Source organism: Drosophila hydei, unplaced genomic scaffold, assembly GCF_003285905.1.
Source record: "Drosophila hydei strain 15085-1641.00,03,60 unplaced genomic scaffold, DhydRS2 tig00008114-arrow-pilon, whole genome shotgun sequence".
NCBI lineage: Eukaryota > Metazoa > Arthropoda > Insecta > Diptera > Drosophilidae > Drosophila > Drosophila hydei.
Window position 1 is genome coordinate 8,145,020 of NW_022045827.1, and position 20,486 is coordinate 8,165,505.

Here is a 20,486-nt window from a genome sequence, read left to right on the forward strand (position 1 = left end):
ATTGTATTTTAATGATAAGTTAGCCAAGAGTTAAGGAAGTTAAGCAGTGGTAAATTGGCCTAGGTAAGTGCAAACTGTTCATAGATTATATAGAGATGCTCGACTGGCTTAACTCTTTCAATTTAGTTAAGGTAATCTTCAGAGTTGCTTTTGTTGTTATGGTTGAAAGTTTCTTAATTATTTTGTAAGCATGGCACTTACCTTCGCTTTCAACTGTTGAAGCTGAAATTTTTGAGTTATGGAGAAATTTTTAAGCATGCTCACTCAATTATTTTAATTAGTTTTAATAAGAAAAACTCTTAAAAAGAAACTTTGTGTACGTAGATAAAATATTTGAGTCTTGTTTTAGTATTAATATTTTAAGTTTTAAAGCTGAAGCCGAAGACAAGGTGTTTATCTAGAGAATCGGTAATAAATTCGAAGTGTTTTGAAGAACTTAGAACTAGAAACGAAGTCATAACTCCGATTCAAATGAAACTGCTTTACTAAAAATCCAACTCTTAACTGAATTAGTTACTAAGAAAAAGTAAACTGAAAACTGATTTAAATATGTTTGGAATTGTATTACAAAAGTTCTAACTACATGCAGCTAAGTGAACCTCTAGAAAGGCAATTGGGCTAGAACCAAAAGCCATATTTATTGTACCCTAAAGGCGGATATCAATACCTCCAAGCATACACATGCATGGGACTCAGGGTATTTAGGAGTCTGACCCTCCCGACTAGAGCATTCTCACTTTTTAAACAATAGAAACCTGTTATGATAAGAGATCATTTACATTAATATTGAGTCAGAAACAGAACTTTGAGCTCGAAGAGTTCGAACTAGTATTCTTTATAGATATTGAATGTATAAGCTTCTAGTTCCAAAATCTTTCTGGAATCAACAATCTTATATTCTCATAAACCTCTTAGGCACTTACGTACACCGATAATAATACTCAATCCCATCACTTTTTTCTCTACAATATAATTTCTTCAGAGGATTCTCTATGCTATTTCCTTATCGACATCCATACAATATTATTTTCTCACACTTTTCAATAGCTCTCTCTCACTCTCTGGCCTGCCTGTCTATAGCTATTGCTGATATCTGATCTGTCGGCTCAGTGGCCTGACAGTTCAGGTGCTAATGACTCCTTTACAAGCAGAACGCGCAAATGCGGCACATTGTTAGAATATTTTGCATGTCCGGTTGAAATTAGTATGCGTTGCTCATGACTCGGTTCGAGCAGAGAAGCCACTCTACATAGCATAGCTCATTGTTTCGGGCCACCCCAACAACAAAGAGCGAGCGAGTCAGCCAGCGAGCGAGCAGGCCTTTTGTGTGGCACGCTCATATCCGGTAGCCGGCCGGTGTCGCTTTAATGCCATATAATGGATTGATAAACTCAAATGCTATGTAAAGCCTGCGCTGGTTCGATGTTCGCATCGAACATGTTGCGCGTCGCGATCAGCGCTCAGTTCCGGTGTTGAAGCGAACATTGAAGTTGGAAGTTGTTGGGTGGAAGTTGCTGTCGAGCCTCTATGGAGTTACCGGCGCAACGCATCCGACTTCAGTTTGAACGCATACGTCGTGCTGTTAGGTTGTATATACGCGGGGTTACCTGGGTAATTGTTAAGCTTAACAAACGCAAAAAGAACGAAATTCGAAAACGAAACGAAAACAATTACGTGAAAGTATCGAAAAGTTTGGCGGAACTGTAGCAACTATTGCATCTATGAGATGCAAGAGCAAATTGTTTATATTCAATTAACTGGCATGTGCAATACAAATGCTTTACAAAAGTATAACCAATAGACTACCTGTTCAAAAGGAATCTGTTCGCTCGTATGTGTGTTGTGCGTGTGTTCTTGACCTAAGCAAACAAAAGACAAGTTTCAAGTGAAATACCTGCTGAAGCGAAAGAAAAGTGAAGAAGATCATCAAGGCAACTATACTACCATCTCTTCCTCTTCTTCGTCTTAATTCAATAACTGAACTGAACTGACCTACCTACCTGTGTGTGAAACAAGACAAAATGAAATATCTAACGCATACACATAAGGAATCCTACACATTGGTTGCCCGCAAACGTTATATGAAGAATCTGCTGTATGTATTAACTAATTACAAAAAAGTATAAACCTATATGTATGCATATGTGTGTGTGTATCATAAATCATATATCATTTAATTCGTAAACGAAATCATGTACAAATATTGACGCACGTCGCCCATTTGACATATGCGAAAATTATGCAAATTGGCCAAAACGAAATGTTTTGAATTTTTGCTGCCCAAAGAGATTCGCATAATTCACATTAATTAAATGCAATTCAATTTTGCGGCGCATCGCACTCGAAAAACGCGCCCCAAACGCGAATATTTTGCGCTAATGCGCATAAAATATGTAAATTTTGCATTTATCTCGATATCGGGGAAAATGTCATCTTGTTGTTTGTTTGCCCTTTTGTTGCCTTTTTCCCTTATTGGCAAACAAACCGCAAATAACAAAAAGGCAAAACCAACTTGCATCAATGAAAATATTCTGAGAAACTGCAGAACTGAGCAGAAATCGTCGAAGCTAATATTCTGAACCCTTTCAGTTGCGTGCACTGGCAACGCCTTGCCAAAAGCGAATTCCTTTGTCAAATTTTGTCATCTTCGTTTCTTGAAAATCCTTTGATTGTTAATTAAATTTATGATTAATGAATTCCTGTCCCAAGATAGTGTTGATAATGATGTTGATGATGCTGCATAGCTGCGCTGTTTGCTCAAACCCTGTTTCCTATAATGCATAACAAACAGCTGTTTATTTATACAAGCCCGAAACGTAAGGCGATACCTTAACCCGACATGAAAAAAAGATTCGCTAACCCTTTTTTTACCCCTGTGCAAATTTTCAGTTTTTCAATTTTTCAATTTTTCAGCAAAGTCAACAAGAGTCTAGAATGTGTTAGTAATTCTCTCATTGCTTATCAATTTGCGGGGATCGTTGTAGAGAACCGTTAGGCGTTAAGCCCACTGAGCGCTCGAGACATATATCTCTGCGCCGATCTGTGTACAATAAATCACCTGGTCCAGCCCACACTTGACTAGCATCCAAAAGCTTCTCATCGAGTCGAAGAACTCACCAGGTTCAAATGCGGTTAGTCAAAATAAAAAATAAAAAATAAAAAATAAAAAAAAAAACAAAATTTGCTCCGCCGACACCAACGCGCACAAAAACGACAGGCGGGTCAGCTGGCGGTTAAACTCGCGTGGTTTTCAATTGTTTCTCGGCCCGCAGTTCGCCTGATGCGGTGTGTGAAATGGACAGCAGACATGCAAGCGGCATGAAAAATATAGAGAAGCAACAGCAGCAGCAGCAGCAACAGCAGCATTAGAAGGCTGCGTCTGTGTTGAGGAAGTTGCATTAGTCAAGCAATCAAAATAATTTGTTGCGTCTGCAAACGCCTGGAACTCGCGCGCAAAACGCGCCCACCAGTGCTAGTTAAGTGTTCTGTGCAGCAGCAGCATCATGTAATTAATTAAGAGCTGATGATTTGTTAGAAAATCACATTAGCAGATAATCAAACTAATCGTGTTGCAATATGTAGAGTGAGCTGAGTAAAAACGCGCGCTGGCGTTGCGTGCGTTTTTAAACGCTTGCTAGTTGGGTGTTAGCAAAGTGAATTGAATTCGTGACATTTTTAAAGAATTTATCATTGTTAGAGATTAATTTTATAATTTGATAACTGTTATTATAATTATAAAAATTTATACAAAAATATAAATCTTAACTCAATGCAACAAAAAAACGCGCATAGCTCGCTGTTAAAAAGGCTCAAAGATCAGACAGGAGATTTAGTCATTAAATAAGTAATATAAATATTTATATAGTAATATATATATAATATATAATATAAGAAAATAAAATTAATTTCAATTATATTTTCCCATTCAGTGAGGCTTGCCGCAATAAAACGCTATCAAATCGCGCCTAAAACGCACATCAATTGTAAGCATTTCTTAGCATTAGCCGAGATAGTGTCATAATCAACGACTTTAACAATCAATAGACAATTATATAAACATTCTAATGAATATAACCAGAAATGTGTGCAAGCAGTATAAAACGCGCCCAAAGAAAGCTTCAATCGCGTTGAAAACTTCAACTTCAAACCGCGCTCCAAACGCATTCAGTAAATAATGCTAACAGCAGCATTTCTTTCTAGCAAACACTCACATAAATAATATCTTCTAAGTAATTACAGCTACTTTATACGCTGCACGCCAGCAAAAACGCGCACAAAACGCGCGCGACTTATTATAAGACATATAATTTATTGCGTCTAAAGTCGCGCAGAAGTCGCGTGCGCTCACCTGAATAGTGTTATAATCGCGCTTGTAATACTTATGGCTATCATTTAACCTACTAACAGACGACGTCATTTGCTTCACTTAACCACATCCAACATCCAGCATCCACACAACGATCAATGGAAACGACTTCAGCTGCTCCATCGCTCAATACGTCACGTCGAGCTGTCAAATTTGATGGGGAGGAGGAAGGGAAAATGCGTTGCGAATTGTCGTCTTGGTTAATCAGAGGCTTTGTCGTTTGGCTATTGGTAATCGACAAAGCTAACCCGACTCGAGTTGAGCAGAGCGTCCCACATCTTGTTGGCCATAATTGCAAATTAAGCAGCAGCAGCAGCAGCAGCAGCAACGGCAGTTGCTTTCGTTGTTTCGTTGCTGCTATTTGCCTTGGGCAACGATTGAACTGCGCGATTGCAGCTCTTAGCTTTGCTTTTTGACCTTGTCGCGGCGAACAAGCGTTGCGCCCACGCGTTTTAAAACGCGTACAACAATTTATGAACGCGCAGAACTTTTCGTAAGACTTTTTTACAACCGCAACCTCTGTAATTTGCCAACACCTTGACCTGGCTGCCCAAAAATAAGAGACAAATGCGCGCCAAAATAGACTGAATGGGGGGGGGGGGAGTGGCAAGTAGGCTGGCGCGTGCCGCTGCCACATCAATTCAAGCCTTATAAATAGTCCTTGCCAACGACTGCGTTTCATTAATATGCAAAGTGAATGCCGCAACCCCGCTTCACCTGCTGCTGCTGCCGCTGCTCTTGAACATATTATTCAAAATTAAAAAAAAAGTAAGAAAATATCAACACTTAAACGGTTATTACCAGCATTTTCATGCTGCACTTGCCAAAGTCCCAGATCCAGTCGAGGCGAGCCGAGCCGAGCCGAGGCGAAGGCACTCAACAGGTTGGACTTGGACTCAATTGCGTGTCAAATTGAACTTGTTCGCATCTCTGGAGCGAGGGGCGCACTTAAGACGCGGGGCGGCAGCGACGTTTTCTTGTAGTTCTTGATGACGCGCTGCTGGCACTTATATAAGTGTTTCTGCTTCTATGTGTGTGTGTGTGTGTGTGTAAATGGTTTGTTGACTTGTTAAAGTTTTGCCAAAGATAGTTTGGGATAATTAACAGAAAGACCAAAAGATGATCGAGAGAGCGCCTTGAGCTCTACCGCAGCTGGTTAATGGCACACGCTAAGTGGTTAAAAGTTATGTGCCACTTATATATACCAACTTACCAAATGAATTGATAGTTCAGTTCCTAACTGAATCAGAGGAACTTAATAGATTTTAGATAGATGTAAACGATTGTATTGTGTTAACTCGAGAACTTTAACAACATTTTTGTGTTTCATTGATTTTTATATCATTTTGTGCTTTGTTCTTTAGGTTTCTTACCACTTTCTGCAGTTCAGTTAAGATTTGGATTTCAGTTAAATTATATATAATAGTTTGATAAGCTATACAATTAACTATATATCAGAGTTAGCTAGAATATACTTATTAAAATATTACAATATACTTATTAGAGAGTTGAGAAATGTTTGGCAACTTTCAAAGTATTTTCGACTATCGTTGTTATATACCCTGTAATACTCTTCCAGCTAAAATTTGATTGCTTTTGAGATTTAGAGTCTTCGAGTCTTTAGTTAGCTTAGCTTCTGCTACTTGAAAATAAATTCTTACATTCTTATTCTGGTATATTATTATATTCTCTGTTACATTATGATATTTATAGTATGTTAAAGTATATTCTGCTATACTATGGTTTTTTCTGTTATATTATATTTGCTGTTATATTCGGGTATGTTAGAATCTTTGCTTAGCTTGGCCTCCACTTTTTGAAGACAAGCTCGTAGATGTTTATGGTATATTCTGGTATAATATAGTATAATCTGTTAAATTATGGTATATTTTCGTATATTCTATATATATATATATATATATATATATATATATATATATATATATATATATATATATATATATATCTTCATCTGCTTAAATTATTATAGTATATTTTCAAATTTAGCAAACATTTATCAATGATTATTCCTCTCGAGCTAGCAGAAACTCTATCTTAGATTAGCTTCTTCTTTTAACTTTGAGATGTCTTAGTTCACTTCATCTTTCATTCAATGATCTTTTTTCTAACTCAATATTATTCTAAGTATCATATTAGATGAATTACCTAACTTCCCAAATAGAAACTTTCCTAATCATTTAGTTAGTCAATCATTGATCTTATCTGTTCGCCCTGAGCTGCCTTTCCCGGTTTCCCCCTTTCATTAGGCAACTTCTACTGTTTCTTGTTGTTTAACTAACCTGATCTACATCTAACACTTTCACCTCTCACCCAAGGTATCGGGTTGCAGCTGCTGTTAGAACTGGCGCATCTATCGGAGTTCAGCTTAAATCCAAATTAGGCTAATCTGCCTGCAGCATCAAAGCATCATTTCTGATTGTTTTTCCCATGTTTTCACTGACCGCAGCCCAGCTGCTTGGCCTCTGGCTAGAGCTAAGGCAGCTGAGCTCCCTCTTCTCCTTCCAGTCAAACTTTCACTTTAGCTACGTCGACTTTCCTCGATCGATCAACTAAAAGGCCATAAATTTTCAGCTTGTCAGCAACTGTGGAAGCAAAGCAAAAACTTGGCCAGGACCCAGGCAGAGAGCATAAATGAGAACAAGTTCCTACCGCTGCGCCTTATCAATAAAATATGTCTGTGAAAATGCCCACGAAAATTGTGTAGTTTTTAGCCCAAAAAAAGAAGAAGAAGAAACACGAAGCAAGAAACGATTCAAATTATGCAAATGACCAACTTTTCCGGCAAATTTGTGGCTAATTTACGAGCGAGGCGAGTGTGTGTTGGCTGGTACCTGGTCGAGCTCGGCGCAGCTCGCTGTTTGCTTCGAGTGTCGCGCATTTCCTTTCTCCTTTTCCATTTTCTTTGCTTTTCTTTTTGGAACGTGTTGCATTTGCCGAAGGAAGACGGGGAAAACGAGTTTCTGTCGGACGCAACCCCTGAAGGATGTCCTCGTTGGCAAACAATAGGAAAACTGGGCAGAGACAAGTTTTTCCGAACGGCGAGCGGAAATGAGAAAAACTTGCGCGAATCTTTAGCTGCAGCCGCATCTCAAGCTGAATTCAAATTGAAAGTCGGCGAGTCCTGACAATTGCTTGGAACTAATTTTAATGACAATTCATGCGGCGCGACAGCAAACGCGACTTCCCGATGAGCTGATGATGTGAAAATGAGCTCAGCTACTACTTGGGTCCACCCTAAAAAATAGTTCCCTACCCTCCCCTCTGCGCTGTATTGTTTGGCCTCTTATCCCTTTACTTTTTACCATTTCCGTTCAGCTTTCTCTGGCGCTTTCTTCGGCCTCAACTATGCATGTGTGGAAAACTGTTGTAATTTTCACGTAGTTTTCCTATAAATAATAACGTGAACTTATACATATCCTGGCCACTGGCTGACTTTACACACTGCTACAATTATGCTATTAATTATGGCCTGGGGTCGGCACTGAACGACCTCAAACTGTCTCTCGCTGTTGAGGTTTTGACTTTTTGCTCGCATATCCTTTTTCATGTGTCGGGCTTGGCTCGCGGCTGTCCAGTTACGGGTTTTCCACTCTCTCCCTTTCTCTCTGTGTGTTATCGGCACAGTGCATCGCACTGCAGTCCTTTTCATGTCCTGGCTGAGTGTGTGAGTGTGAGATGTTATCAGTTTTGCGCTCCAGTTTCCAAAGAGCAACTGAAAGATTGTCGTTTGACCCATTAGCTCTAGCTGTGTGTGAGCCGTGTGTGTCCTTTGTCCTCTGGGACTTGATTTCTGGCTCACTCTTTATTGTTGGACATTTCCTGTAATTTCTCACCGGCAATTGCTAGCAACTAGACAGTTGAGCCTGCCTCACTTGCTGCTCACTAATTAGCGCCTGGGGACAGGCCTATCAAACGCCAAAACACCCGCCTCATCGCTGTCTCTTTACAGTTTTTTTTTTTCCTGTTTCCCACGCAAAGTTGAATCAAAACCCGAAACCCTAAAAACAAACAGAAGAAAAAGAAAAAGAACAAACCTAAACCCAAACACTCGCATACGCCTGTGATTAAGTGCTGCAGAGCAGCTCATATATCTTACGCTTTGCACCAACTGTCAACGCCCCGGCCCCAATGGCCCCATCTACCTGCCGCCCCCTCTCTGCTGCTTCTCCCTCTGTTTTTGTAATTGTTTTTCTTTTGCATTTTCCGCTCAGCGGCTAAACTTTTAGAACACACGCCGCGCATGCCAAATGAGGCGAATTCGAGAGGGCAGTTGGAGCTGGAGGAGCAACGGGTTTTGGGTGGCGCTGTTTGCCTGTTGCCTCGCTTGGGTGGGTGACATAAATTTGCATTTAATGAACACTTTCGCATGGTGTGGCAAAAGACACTGAGGAAATATTAGTGCTAGTAATAGGTTTTAATTAAGTGGGCGTGCCACCCGCCCCACACACCTTGAACAATGGCTAGATGCACAGTTAGACGCAGGCGCAACCGCAACAGGAAGTGAGCGTGAGTGTGTGTTTCTCTTCCTCTTCATCTGCTGTTTTTTTGTGGGTGGCACAGTTCTATTATATATAGAATTTCATTCAAACCCAACGATATCATCAGCAGAGCTCTAAAAGAATGAACCCTAACAACAACGAGCTGCCTTCGCTGCAGTCAAGGTAGCTCTGGAGCAGTTGCTGCTGCCCGCTCCCTTCGACGCACACATTTTCGACTTTTATTGCTTGTTAGGGCAACAATTTTTATTATGGTTTGTCCTGCTTTCGATATGTGTTTTTATTTCAATTTCGTTTTGCGATTTCGCTTCAGCAAATCATGTGAAAAATTGTCATAAAAATGCAATAAAAATTGCTTGCTCGATGCCTGATTCGATCAGACCAAAATATGTTTGCACCAAAAATGCTAAAAATATATCCATAAATATATATAGTATATATATAAGTTTGACAAAGCTGGAAATATGAAACGATTCGAACGAATTTCAATTGTTCACAATTTCTTTCTTTCTTTTTTATTGCAGTTTGTCAAAATGTCAACGAGTTTTACTGCTCACAAAAACTATAAATAATTTAAGTGTAAGCCCAGAAATTGTTATGAATGCAGTTATCGAATGTCAGCTTTGAGCGGACTTGCGTTAAATTAGGATTTTTTATTTAAAACTAAGAGTCCGATTTGTATTAAGGAGGATAGTATTAGGATATCTTGATTAAGTATGGCTTTTTGTGTGATGATATGTTTTTTGACGTACGTTGAAGTTCGCTTAATTAAAGTTGAGCTTAGGCAGAGTATTTTTAAGTCAAGCACTCCTCACAGAAGTCCTCTTTCTACTGCTACATACTTCTTAAATCTGAGTAAAACTTTGGTAGATGTTCCATCTTTTATCTTTCATCTTTCATCTATCATTTTCCATCTTCCATCTTCTATCTTCCATCTTCTATCTTCTATCTTCTATCTTCTATCTTCTATCTTCTATCTTCTATCTTCTATCTTCTATCTTCTATCTTCTATCTTCTATCTTCTATCTTCTATCTTCTATCTTCTATCTTCTATCTTCTATCTTCTATCTTCCTTCTTCCATCTTCCATCTTCAGAACCTTAACTTCTTAACATATTAACTATATATCTCATTCGATTAACTATCTACACATTACACAAACTCGTACACCCATCATAGCTGCTCTGTCTCTCTCTCTCTCTCTCTCTCTCTCCCTCTCTCTCTCTCTCTCTCTCTCTCTCTATCTCTAAGACAGACAGCTGTTGCAGCACGCCCCTAGCTAGTTCCAGTTCAAAACTCCGCTCATGTTACTCGAGCAATGGGTTAGCTATGCTACTTTAAAACTATCAACACTCGTAGTTCGTGTTCGTTGTTATTGTTGCTGTTGCTGTGATGATCGGAGCTGGATGATGCACATGGCTGCGAGTCCTGTCGTTTGTTGTCCTGTTTCTGATATCCTTTTCCCATAACTGTCAACGTTTTTATGTGTGCTCCACTTTGTGTGTAGGTGTTAATTTATGGCCAGCAGCAGCGGCAGGGGCAGTGGCAGCAGGCAGCAGGCAGAACTTGCCAGGACTCTAGAGCACTCGCACAGCAGCAACAAATTGTTTAAAAATAACAGCAACAACAGCAATTTTTGTTGTTTTTATTGTCTTTTGAGAATGTGGAGCAACAGCAGCTGCACACACGAAACAGCAACAACAAAGTAAACAACAACAGGAACAGAGCAGCCAACAACATCCTCGACATGGTTGGCTCCTTTGGCCAGCTGAGGCCCCCACAGAGTACCTTACTACTCATCTCTCTCCTCTCTTTGACTCTGTATCTCCTGTATGTCTCCTGTGTACTGCCAGCGAGGCGTCTGTTGTTTCTGTGTCAACAAAGTCGCGGCTGCTGCGACAAAACTTTAGGCAAAACCCAAAAAAAAAGAGAGAAAAAACAACCGAAAATATGAACTCACACACACACACACACATACACACTCAAGCAAGTGACAATACACATGAAAAAGAAATGAAAAACAGCAAAGAAATAAAGAAATACAAAAATACATAATATAAAAATCTGAAATAAGAAATTTGAAATAAGAAATATGAAATATTCAAGTGGCACTCATAATTCTGTTGCATTCTCTGATGCGTGAGCGCAACTCTTAAGTACCCGAGAAATATGGCACTTAGCTCTACGAAATACAACCCAAAAGTTATCCTTCAACAGCTCTTGACTGTCGAGCATCGCAGCTGAAGTAGCTAGATTAAGAATCCTTCAGCTTTGATTGCAATTGTTCATGCGAGACTTTTCCAATGATCGAGAGTTCTGAGCTCAGTATAGAATTGTATAATATTATTAAGTGTGTTTTGTTATTGTGTTATGTATACTGAAATGTTGATCGAAATATTTGTTTTTCTTAATATGTTTTCTTTTGCTTTTCATTCGAGTTGAGCCTTTATTTGAGTGAAATTCAGTAAATTATTGCTGTGCTTCCACTGCTGGATTCTTTCGGGTTGCAAGTCCTTAAAGTAAATAATAAAAATTATTTCAGGATGAGTTTTTTTTTAATTGTAGATTTTTGTTATTCTTCTTTTTATTATTTATTAATTATAATATTTATTATTATTTATATATTCATTTTTGTTTTTATTATTTTTATAATTATACTTACTATTTATTACTTTTATTGTTATTATTTATTATTTAATAATATTTATTATCATTAAATTATTTTTAACTATATTTATTCATACTTTAGCTTTAGTTAGATAATTTTGTATTATTATTAACAATGAAAAAATTAAAGTATTCTTATTCGTTTTTATAATTATAATTAGTTTTTAATAATAGTTTAATAATAATAACTATTAATAATTTATAAAAAAAAATATTTGCAAATATATTTCATATCTAATTTTAATTTTAGTTTCAATACTTTTTTACACTTAAATTTCTAATAAAATTAAATTTGTATGTAGTTCCATTTTGATAAAATCTTTTTACAATTTTTGTAGTAATTAAAAAAATGCGTTTCTACCTTTTTACTGTGCCCTTTTATTCATTAATTTACGACTATTTTAATGCATTTTTTATAGTTTTTTCTCTTATGACTTCGTGTTGCCTGTGCAATCTTTGCTTTTGTCGCTGTAAGTCTCTACAGCTTTCTTCCCTCTTTTCGTTCTTTCGCTTTTCCTTACGTTTCTTAAACGTTCTGCTTGACTTTCTATAGCTGTCAATTTGCTGTTTCTCTATTGAATCTTTCTTCACTGCCCACTCGAGTTCAGTTTGTAGCTGAACCCTTTTGCCCGTTTGATGGTGATCACTTGGTTAGACTCCTTGCCAGTGACTGCTCTAGTGCCCACTTACCACTAGGTAAACCCTGAAAGTGCCAATCCAGGTGAGGAGGGAAGGCGAGCAGATTTGCCCTCCACTTGAGTTTGCGCAGTCAATTGAAGATTGTTGGAATTGTTCTTGGCGCTGAAGCATGAACAGATTGCATGTTGTGGCTTGGCTCGGGTTGGCTTGACTTGGCCAGGTCGTGTTTCTGGTCTACCTCAAGCTCAGCTGTGACATGGCCAAGTGCTTGACGTCTGCTTGGCTTGGCTTGGCTGGGCACACGCTAGCCAAGTTTGTGATTAGCTTTTTGCGTGCACTATTATTAAACAGTTTCCTGTTGTCTCTTGCCTCTTACTCATCTCTCTCTCTCTCTCTCTCTGTCTTTGCAGACGTCAGCATGCCTTTATGGCGGGCACACAGAAGCAACAGCCCGGCTCAGCCGGCACAGGCGGCGGTAGCGTTACCCACAGTCCGGAACGCTTGCGCGGCGCCACACAGGATCTCTTCGAGCTGCTGGAGCGGGTGCAGTGCTCCCGGCTAGATGACCAGCGCTGCGTTTTACCAGCGTACTTTTCACAGGTAAGTGCGACAGAGACAGAAACCACTCTCTATCCATCCGTGTCTCTGTTTGGGTTACTGACCTCACACAAGTGACTGTGCCTTGCGCCTGGCCATATGGCACGGCTGCTCCACTAATCTAACTTAGAGCCTGCCTGGCCCCATTTGACCCATAAAAATCCCAGTTGCATTTAACATTTTTATTGCTCTGTGTGTTAGGGTAGATTGTCATAAACGGGCAAATGACACAACAACAACAACAGCAACAACAACAAATGACCATAAATGACAATGCTGCCAACAATGTGGGCCCAACGACTTGCACAGTGCTGAACCGCACCTTGTACACTTTTTTTCCTATATAATTTGACATAATCTGCGCGTCTGTGTTGCTGGCTGAAGTTTTATTGGCCATCCATACAGCTATATGACATGCCAGGGATTACGTTCCACTTTTCGTTTTTGGCCAATTCTTTCAATCACTTTTTTATTTATTACACACTTTCAGCTGCGTTTGGCAGCAGCTGCTGCTAGGTGTGGCCTTTGGGCTCTTTGTGTATTTACATTTTTTTTAATTCAGCAAATATTCAAATTCGTTGCGCCTCTTGCAATTTGACGAGTCGAGTCAAAGGCGAAGGCGAAGGCGAAGGCGATTGGCTGGCGGTTGGGTACAGTTGTAGCAAGTAGTTGCGGAAAGCGCTCGCTAGAGCTATAAAGTTCGTTTTGTTCAAGCTAGATGTCGCTTTGCACAATAGCGCCAGCTATCGTAGATACTGATTTGAGCTGTTCCCAGGGAACAGTTTAGTACACAAAGCTGTCGCTAGAGTGCGCAGCGCAGTGGCGTCACCTAGCGTTGAATATAGAAAATCTAGCGCATGCTCAGTAGAGCGCTAGTTTAACGCAAGGTGGCGCAGCTAAAATGGCGGTATATTTAAATTTCAATTTGAATATAATTAATTGTGAATAAAGTGACTAATACGAAAATAATAAATAATTATTACTATAAAATATTAGAATAGTCAATAAAATCGAAAAAAAGAATTAATACTTACTTTTATTGTAAAAATAAATAAAGAGTCTTCACTTATTTAAATATAAAAAAATGATTAAAAACGAAAAATAAATGTTTTTGTATTGCATTTTAAGTTTTCAGTTTAAAAAGTCTTCAAATTATTTAATTAAATTATAAAGTTAAGTGAATTATATTAATGTTAACGATTCTAGTCTCTCCTTCTGCCTTTCTCTCCCCCACTTAACATTATCCCTTGTCAACCGCTTCTGTTGCCAACTCATTTGGGCACTAATTTAGCGTAATCCACTAAATAATTAAACCGCTGTTTACACTGCTCAACACAGCACGACTAACAGTTGCTGAAGCCCTTTCTCGAGGCAAGCTCTAACCCTTTGTGCCATTCCGCTTCATCTCTCTCTCTTCAGTTGTTCTCGCATCTTTTCACATTTTAATTTAGTTTTCGCAAGAAATTTTGTTGCAAACTTTTCCATCAAAGGATGCTCAACTGCTGCAGCAGCCGCATGCTCCTTTCTTGCGAGCCTTTCATGTGTTTGCACTCGAGTCTGCCACACGCTGGCTGCCACCTCAGTCCTCAGCGTTGTCTTCCCGAAGACTTTGCCTTTTCAAACTTATATGCGGGTCGACGTGCACGCCGTCTGGAAGCTGAGCTAAGCCAAACTAGGTTGAATTTTGAAGTAGGTCCTTGCAGCAGCCACCCCTAACACAGCCGCCCTCTCCTTTTGTTGCTCACTTTGCCAAACTGTTTGCTCGAGTCGCCAAATTGAATTTAGGCTGCAGTTGCGAGGCAATTGGCGAATGACCAGCGCTGCTAAAACTGTTCACTGTGCGCTCTCCTTCTCTTTCTCTCTATCTCTTTGTTTTTCCCATTCTTTGTGCGTCCTTTTACCTTTCGCTTTAGCATTTGCCGCATTGTTTCATGCGCCTTAGCGCCTTTCTCTCCCTCTCTCGCTCACTCTCATGCAGCCTCCATCCCACTACGCCCACTTTGCTCTGCATTTCATTACCATTTGTTTGGCCTGCTGCCTAATTAAGGCGCCCAAAAAAAAGTATCTCTACTTTATATGTGCATACGTACCGTCAGATACATTTGTATCTTTGTATCTTTTTTTGCGCTTGCAGCCGTTAGCCATTGTCTTTGGGCTTGCGTTTGTCCGCAAAGCCGCGAAAATTTATGCCACTGTTTGTTATTCTGCCCTCAGCCACGCCCCCACCGCCCGCTCTCTCTCTATGCTTATTAAGAGAAAAAATGTATCTTTAAACATTTTATTTTGGTTTTTGCGGCTGCTTTTTCTTGCATATTTTTCACGCTGCTGTAGCCTGTGCCCCAGCAGAGTGGCACATTAGAAGAAGCTGCCCCCAGCCCTGTGGCCCCCGCATAGGCTCCACCTTTTCTCTAGCTATTTCAATGAGCCGTTTGCTATTTGTCTGCCAACAGCAGCCACAACTTTTGCTATTATGCACATGGGTGTAGAGATGAAAGGGGGGCTTAAGGGGGTTTTGGCTTGCAACTCCCAGGCGCAATTGCAACGAACGTTGAAGTTGTTAATTGCCTTGGTCGTCAGCCGCAACGACGTCCTCTTCACAGTTGTAGCTGGTTCTGTCAGTCTCTCTGTCTCTTCGGCAACATAGCAACATACTCCCACAGTGCACACACACGCACACGCACACACACACACATGCTCACTCTTGCTTCTAAGCCACAAAATGTGCGATGTTTATCTCGAGTGCAACCCACACACGTTTCTCCCCCTGCGCAGATGCTGGCAGCAAGATATGAAAAACTTTTGCATATGATCTAAGCTTGTTGCTATCTCGCTCTCTCCCTGTCTCGCTCTCTCTTGCACACAATCTTGATTTAGCTGTCAACTATTCTTTCTCTTCTCCCGCCCCCTCTTCTCAAATTTATAATTATTTTCCGCTTGTTGCATGTCTGGCCTTCTACATGCCTCTCCCTCTCTCCCACTCCCTCTTCCACTCCCCCTCTCTCTCTAGCCAAGTCTTCTTCTGGCCAGCGTTCGGAACTTCGCTCAATTGTGACTTTTTAATTTGACACCCTTTGCCCCCAGCCCTACCTCCCTCTCGCTCTCTCTCTACCCCTCTCCCTACCTCCCCCACACCTTTTTTGCACCTGCATAAAACAAAGCAACTTTAAAACTATTTTTCTTCTCTTTCGCTGCTTTTTCTTCTGCTCTTTCCTCGTGTCTAACAACTGCAACTCTTTTTATTTTCGTGGCTTTGACGTTGACGTCGTCTTCCCCTTCAGGGCCAACTGTGAGCGCCTCCGCACCCTGCCACGCCCCTGCCCCAGTCTCTCCCACTATGTTGCTTCCCTTTTGCTCATTTTGGGGTTTTCCTCTGTTGTTTACCATGTTGCTGCTTCGTTGGCTACGTTGTTGATTGCCGCCTGTCTGCCGGAGACATAAAAAACAATAACAACAAATACAGACGGACTACATTGGGCAGTGCTTGACTCTAAGATACCCTATAACAGGCTGTAACTTTGTTTGATGTATTTAATGTTAGAAAAAATCTCTAAGAATCTGTTTTATCTTCTACTTTGTTCTAAAGGCAATACGTAGACAGCTACCCTGTAATTTGTTGGAATCAAATAGAAATCTGAATCGAATGCTTTTCCCTTTCCTTCCACTTGCATATTAATCATAGATATTGGTTTGGTGTAAACAAATAAATACCCTAGAATATTCTCTCTTGTATAAGTTTTACATATACTTCACTATACCACACATAGATACCCTGTAATTTACATTAGTGAACGTCGTTTCTTTAACACATATGATAATTACCCCGTCGTTTCTTTAACACATCATAAATACCCTGTAATGTTCAAAAATTACATAATATTTATCTGTATAATAATTCAGGAAAAAAACCCTGTAAAATAGATTTTCTTGAGAAATTTTCAACTGAAGTGAATTATATTAAAATTTAAGTATTTACCATATAGAAAATCATGCCCTATGTTAGTATTTTGATATTTACAGGGTATATCAGCAACTACATAAACAACTTCATATATCTTTTCTACAGTTCTTTTAATTTGCTTTGTATAAACAAGATTTTTTTGACCCTGCACGTGAGCTGCCTTAAAATTACAGGGTATTGAAGACAGCAACAAACAGAACTCTGTGCACTTTGGTTCACATTAAAACCGTTAAAAATTTCCAACTGAATTTCAATGCTGACTTCTAATGCGGGTCATGAATGCATATTTCATATTCATTTCATTCGTTTGCCTGAGAAAAATTTCTGCTCATTATCATTATCATTAACATCATTATCATTGTCATCGGCATCTTCTTGTTCTGCCAGAGGCCTTCGACTTAAGCCAAGTCTCAAATTGTGGCACATTGCTCACAGCTAACACAAAATGTTCAACTTTTTGATAAAGATAAATATATATATAAATATATTGTAGAGAAACGTGTTCAATGTTCTGTTATATTTTATATTTTGTATTTTATATATCATTTCTTCTTGAGATTCGTAGACTCGTCTCTGTGCCAGCTTTATGGCTCGAATGCCAAGGTCATGCGGGTGTAGTGCATAAATTTTGTTTGTTTTATAGTGCGTGCGACTACTATTTATTTTTGGCTCTGGCAGCTGTTCGATTTGCTCCCGAATATACCCAAAATGCCTTATCACATTTTTTTAGTGCTTACAAACATATGAACTTGAAGCATTTGCTCTGCACGATGTCTTATCGGTACAAAAAAGAAAAACAAAAAATTTAAACTAACTAATATTATTATAAAAAAAAAGAAAAAACAATAGAGTGCGTAGCAAACAATCTATTCATTTCTTAAAAATGTGCTTCAAGTTCATATAAAAAGTTCTAAGAAAACTCTCAATTCAAATTTGGCGCCCTAGGCAGTGCGCACACCCAACACACTGCTTGTCTCGCTCTAACGCACGCAGCTGCAGCGATGTGCTGTCATTATGTTAAGTTAACAGACACTTCGAGTTGTAACTCACTGTTATGCTCAAATGAGCTGCCAGCTGGGCTGTTAAGGCGCCACTAAAACGCCGCTTAACATGCGGCTAACAGCATGCGACTAACGGCCATAGCAGAACTCTGTAATTGTAATCGAGTTGCTGTTAGCAGACGTCTTCGGTCGGTTGTCGTCGCCAGTCGCAAGTCAAGCAACAAGAGAAAAGTCGCATTGCGTACGCCGCTCGTCGCGTTGTTCGTTTTTGTGTTCGTTACAAATTCGAAAACAAAACAAAACTGAAACGCGAGTTATTTTTAAAACAACAAATGCAGTTGCAGCAGCGCCTCAACTGTTGCTCACTTCTCCAAAATAACAAAAAAAGAAGAGAATTTGAAATAATATAAAAATAAATTTTTGTGCGTCTGCACTGCTCTCTCTCTGTCGCTCTCCCGCTCCGTGCATCTCCATCTCTTTCGCTCGCAGTGCATTTCGCCTGACAAAAATAAAAGCAACTCAAATTTTGAATATATTTCTAAGTTAATTTTTGTGTCTGGTGTTTGGTTTAAGTGAAATTATTTGCATAGCTGCAGTGCTTCCCAAACTGTGAGCTTGGAAAGTCGTTACGCTTTGACAGCCACTGGCCAAATACAAAATAACCAAAAAAAAACTGGTCAAACGAGTCGAACTACGTGTGTGCGAAGCAGTCGCAAAAAATATAATAAAAGAAGGCACAAAATAACAACCAAAACAACAATAACAACATTCATAATCAAATGCGTCAGTTGCAAGCGGCAGCAGCAGACAAAAAGTATTTGTAGAAAATTATAACAATTAGCACACAACAGCAACAATTGCTGGTATGAAAGGCTTAGACACCTACAAGCAGCAATCAATGCAGCAACAATATTAATTATAACAGCAGCAACAGTTGCTATCAAACTAGGAATAGACACCTACAACAACAAGCTGCACGCCCACAGCTCAGAGCCTATGCAATAATTGTAGCAATTGCAACAACAATTGAAGCCATTAGAACAACAGCAATATCAACAACAGTTGCTGCTAGCAGAAAGTAGAAAGTCTATGAATATAGGCGGATTTAGAAGCTGGTGACAGCAGCAATAGCAACAGCAGCAATTGCTATTAGCCCAACAACAACAGTTGCAGCTAAAGGAGTCGAGCCGCCTACAACAGCCACGAACAACTCATGCAACAACAAGAATTCCAGCAGCAGCAACTGGAACAACAGCAGCAACAACAGTTGCTGCCAACACCTACAACAATTGCTCAGTCACAGCAACAAATCAATGCCAACAGCAAGTGTAACAGTTGCAATTGAAGCCTAAACTAACAACACAGCAACAACTGCAACAACTGCAGCAACTGCAACAACTGCAGCAACTGCAACAGCAACAACAACAAAGAAAACAGTTAAGGTGGCATTTTATAGCGAAGGCGCTGAACGGCGTTGGGTGCGGCAGGCAGTGATGGGGGTGCTCAGGTGGCGCGATCTGCCCGGATCGCGAATGTCGTCGGGCAACAATACAACAGCAGCAACACACAACAGCAACGGCAACAACAACAACACAGCTAACAACAGTCAGCAGCAATATCATCACAACAACAACAACATCAACAACAACAACAACAACAGCAACAATAATCGAGAGGTAAGTTTGCTGAAGGTGTTAATATATAGAGTGCAGATAGACCATACAGATCTATATCTATATAAATATATATGTCAATATATATAGAAGATTATGTGGGTTGTTCCTTTTGGCGATACATTTTCATTAATTAAATGCAATTCGGGCGTTGTAATTGGCGCTGCTTCGATGTTGTTGCTGCTGTCATACCGAACGCTTAGTCAGCAACGTGTTAAACAGTTGCGGAGCGACTGCGTGGGTGCTGTGTGTCCAAAAAAGAAACCAAGCGCCTCAATGGATAGCTAACAAACGCGCAAATAATATTTAAATAAATGCATTAATCAACTATTAAATATTAGGCTGATACAGTTTCACAGTCATCTTAACAGTTTAACAGTCATGGCAATTATAGCAAAGCGAAAACTGTTTGGTTGATCTTCCCACAGTTTGAACAGCACAATAAGGAACATGAAATAGTTTGAGCAGCTTAATGACAGTTGACTTAAGTTAAAACCAATCATTTAATAATTACTGTTAAACAATGCAAATAACAGTTTAAGACTCACTGATCTGTGTGTAACTGCAAAGCGTTCAATTATCACAGTTACAAAAGCACTGCATACATGACACGGCAGTTTAGCAAGCACTTCAGCTTACATTTCTCCATAATTGCACCGTTTAGCGAGCACTGCACTTGCCATTTCACCACAATTATGAAGTTTAGCGAGCACTGCATTTCTGCACTTCTACATCATTATGCCTCAGCACAACAGTTTGGCAATCACTCCACTTCCCATGCTTGACAGCCAAACAGTTTAGTAAGCACTGTCACTTTAAACACACATTCGATTAATTGTTAATGGCCATCAAACTGCTGTGGCCTTTTGTCAATTTTTGTGGTCGCATTTCGGCTTATGTGCGGCTTTGTGCGCCTTATCAATGGGCAGCGCGCGCCGACTTAAAATCTTTTAATACCTATTTTCAATGTAATTTACATAAAAATGCGTGAGTGTGTGTGAGAGTCTGTGTTAAGTTGCTTCATTTAAATACAAATCGACAACAGCAACAACAACTAGATGCCTGATAA

The 20,486-nt window shown here is 39.6% G+C and overlaps 1 protein-coding gene across 2 annotated transcripts in view; it reads left to right on the forward strand.

Moving 5' to 3' along the window:
• Nucleotides 1-20,486, forward strand: part of LOC111596051 (rap1 GTPase-activating protein 1) — a 109,764-nt gene that overhangs the window by 45,063 nt on the left and 44,215 nt on the right. For both annotated transcript variants that reach the window (XM_023310099.2, XM_023310098.2), the window contains exon 2: nt 12,599-12,788. In XM_023310099.2, coding sequence (XP_023165867.1) covers nt 12,599-12,788 — 190 coding nt within the window. The remainder of the gene's footprint in view (nt 1-12,598; nt 12,789-20,486) is intronic.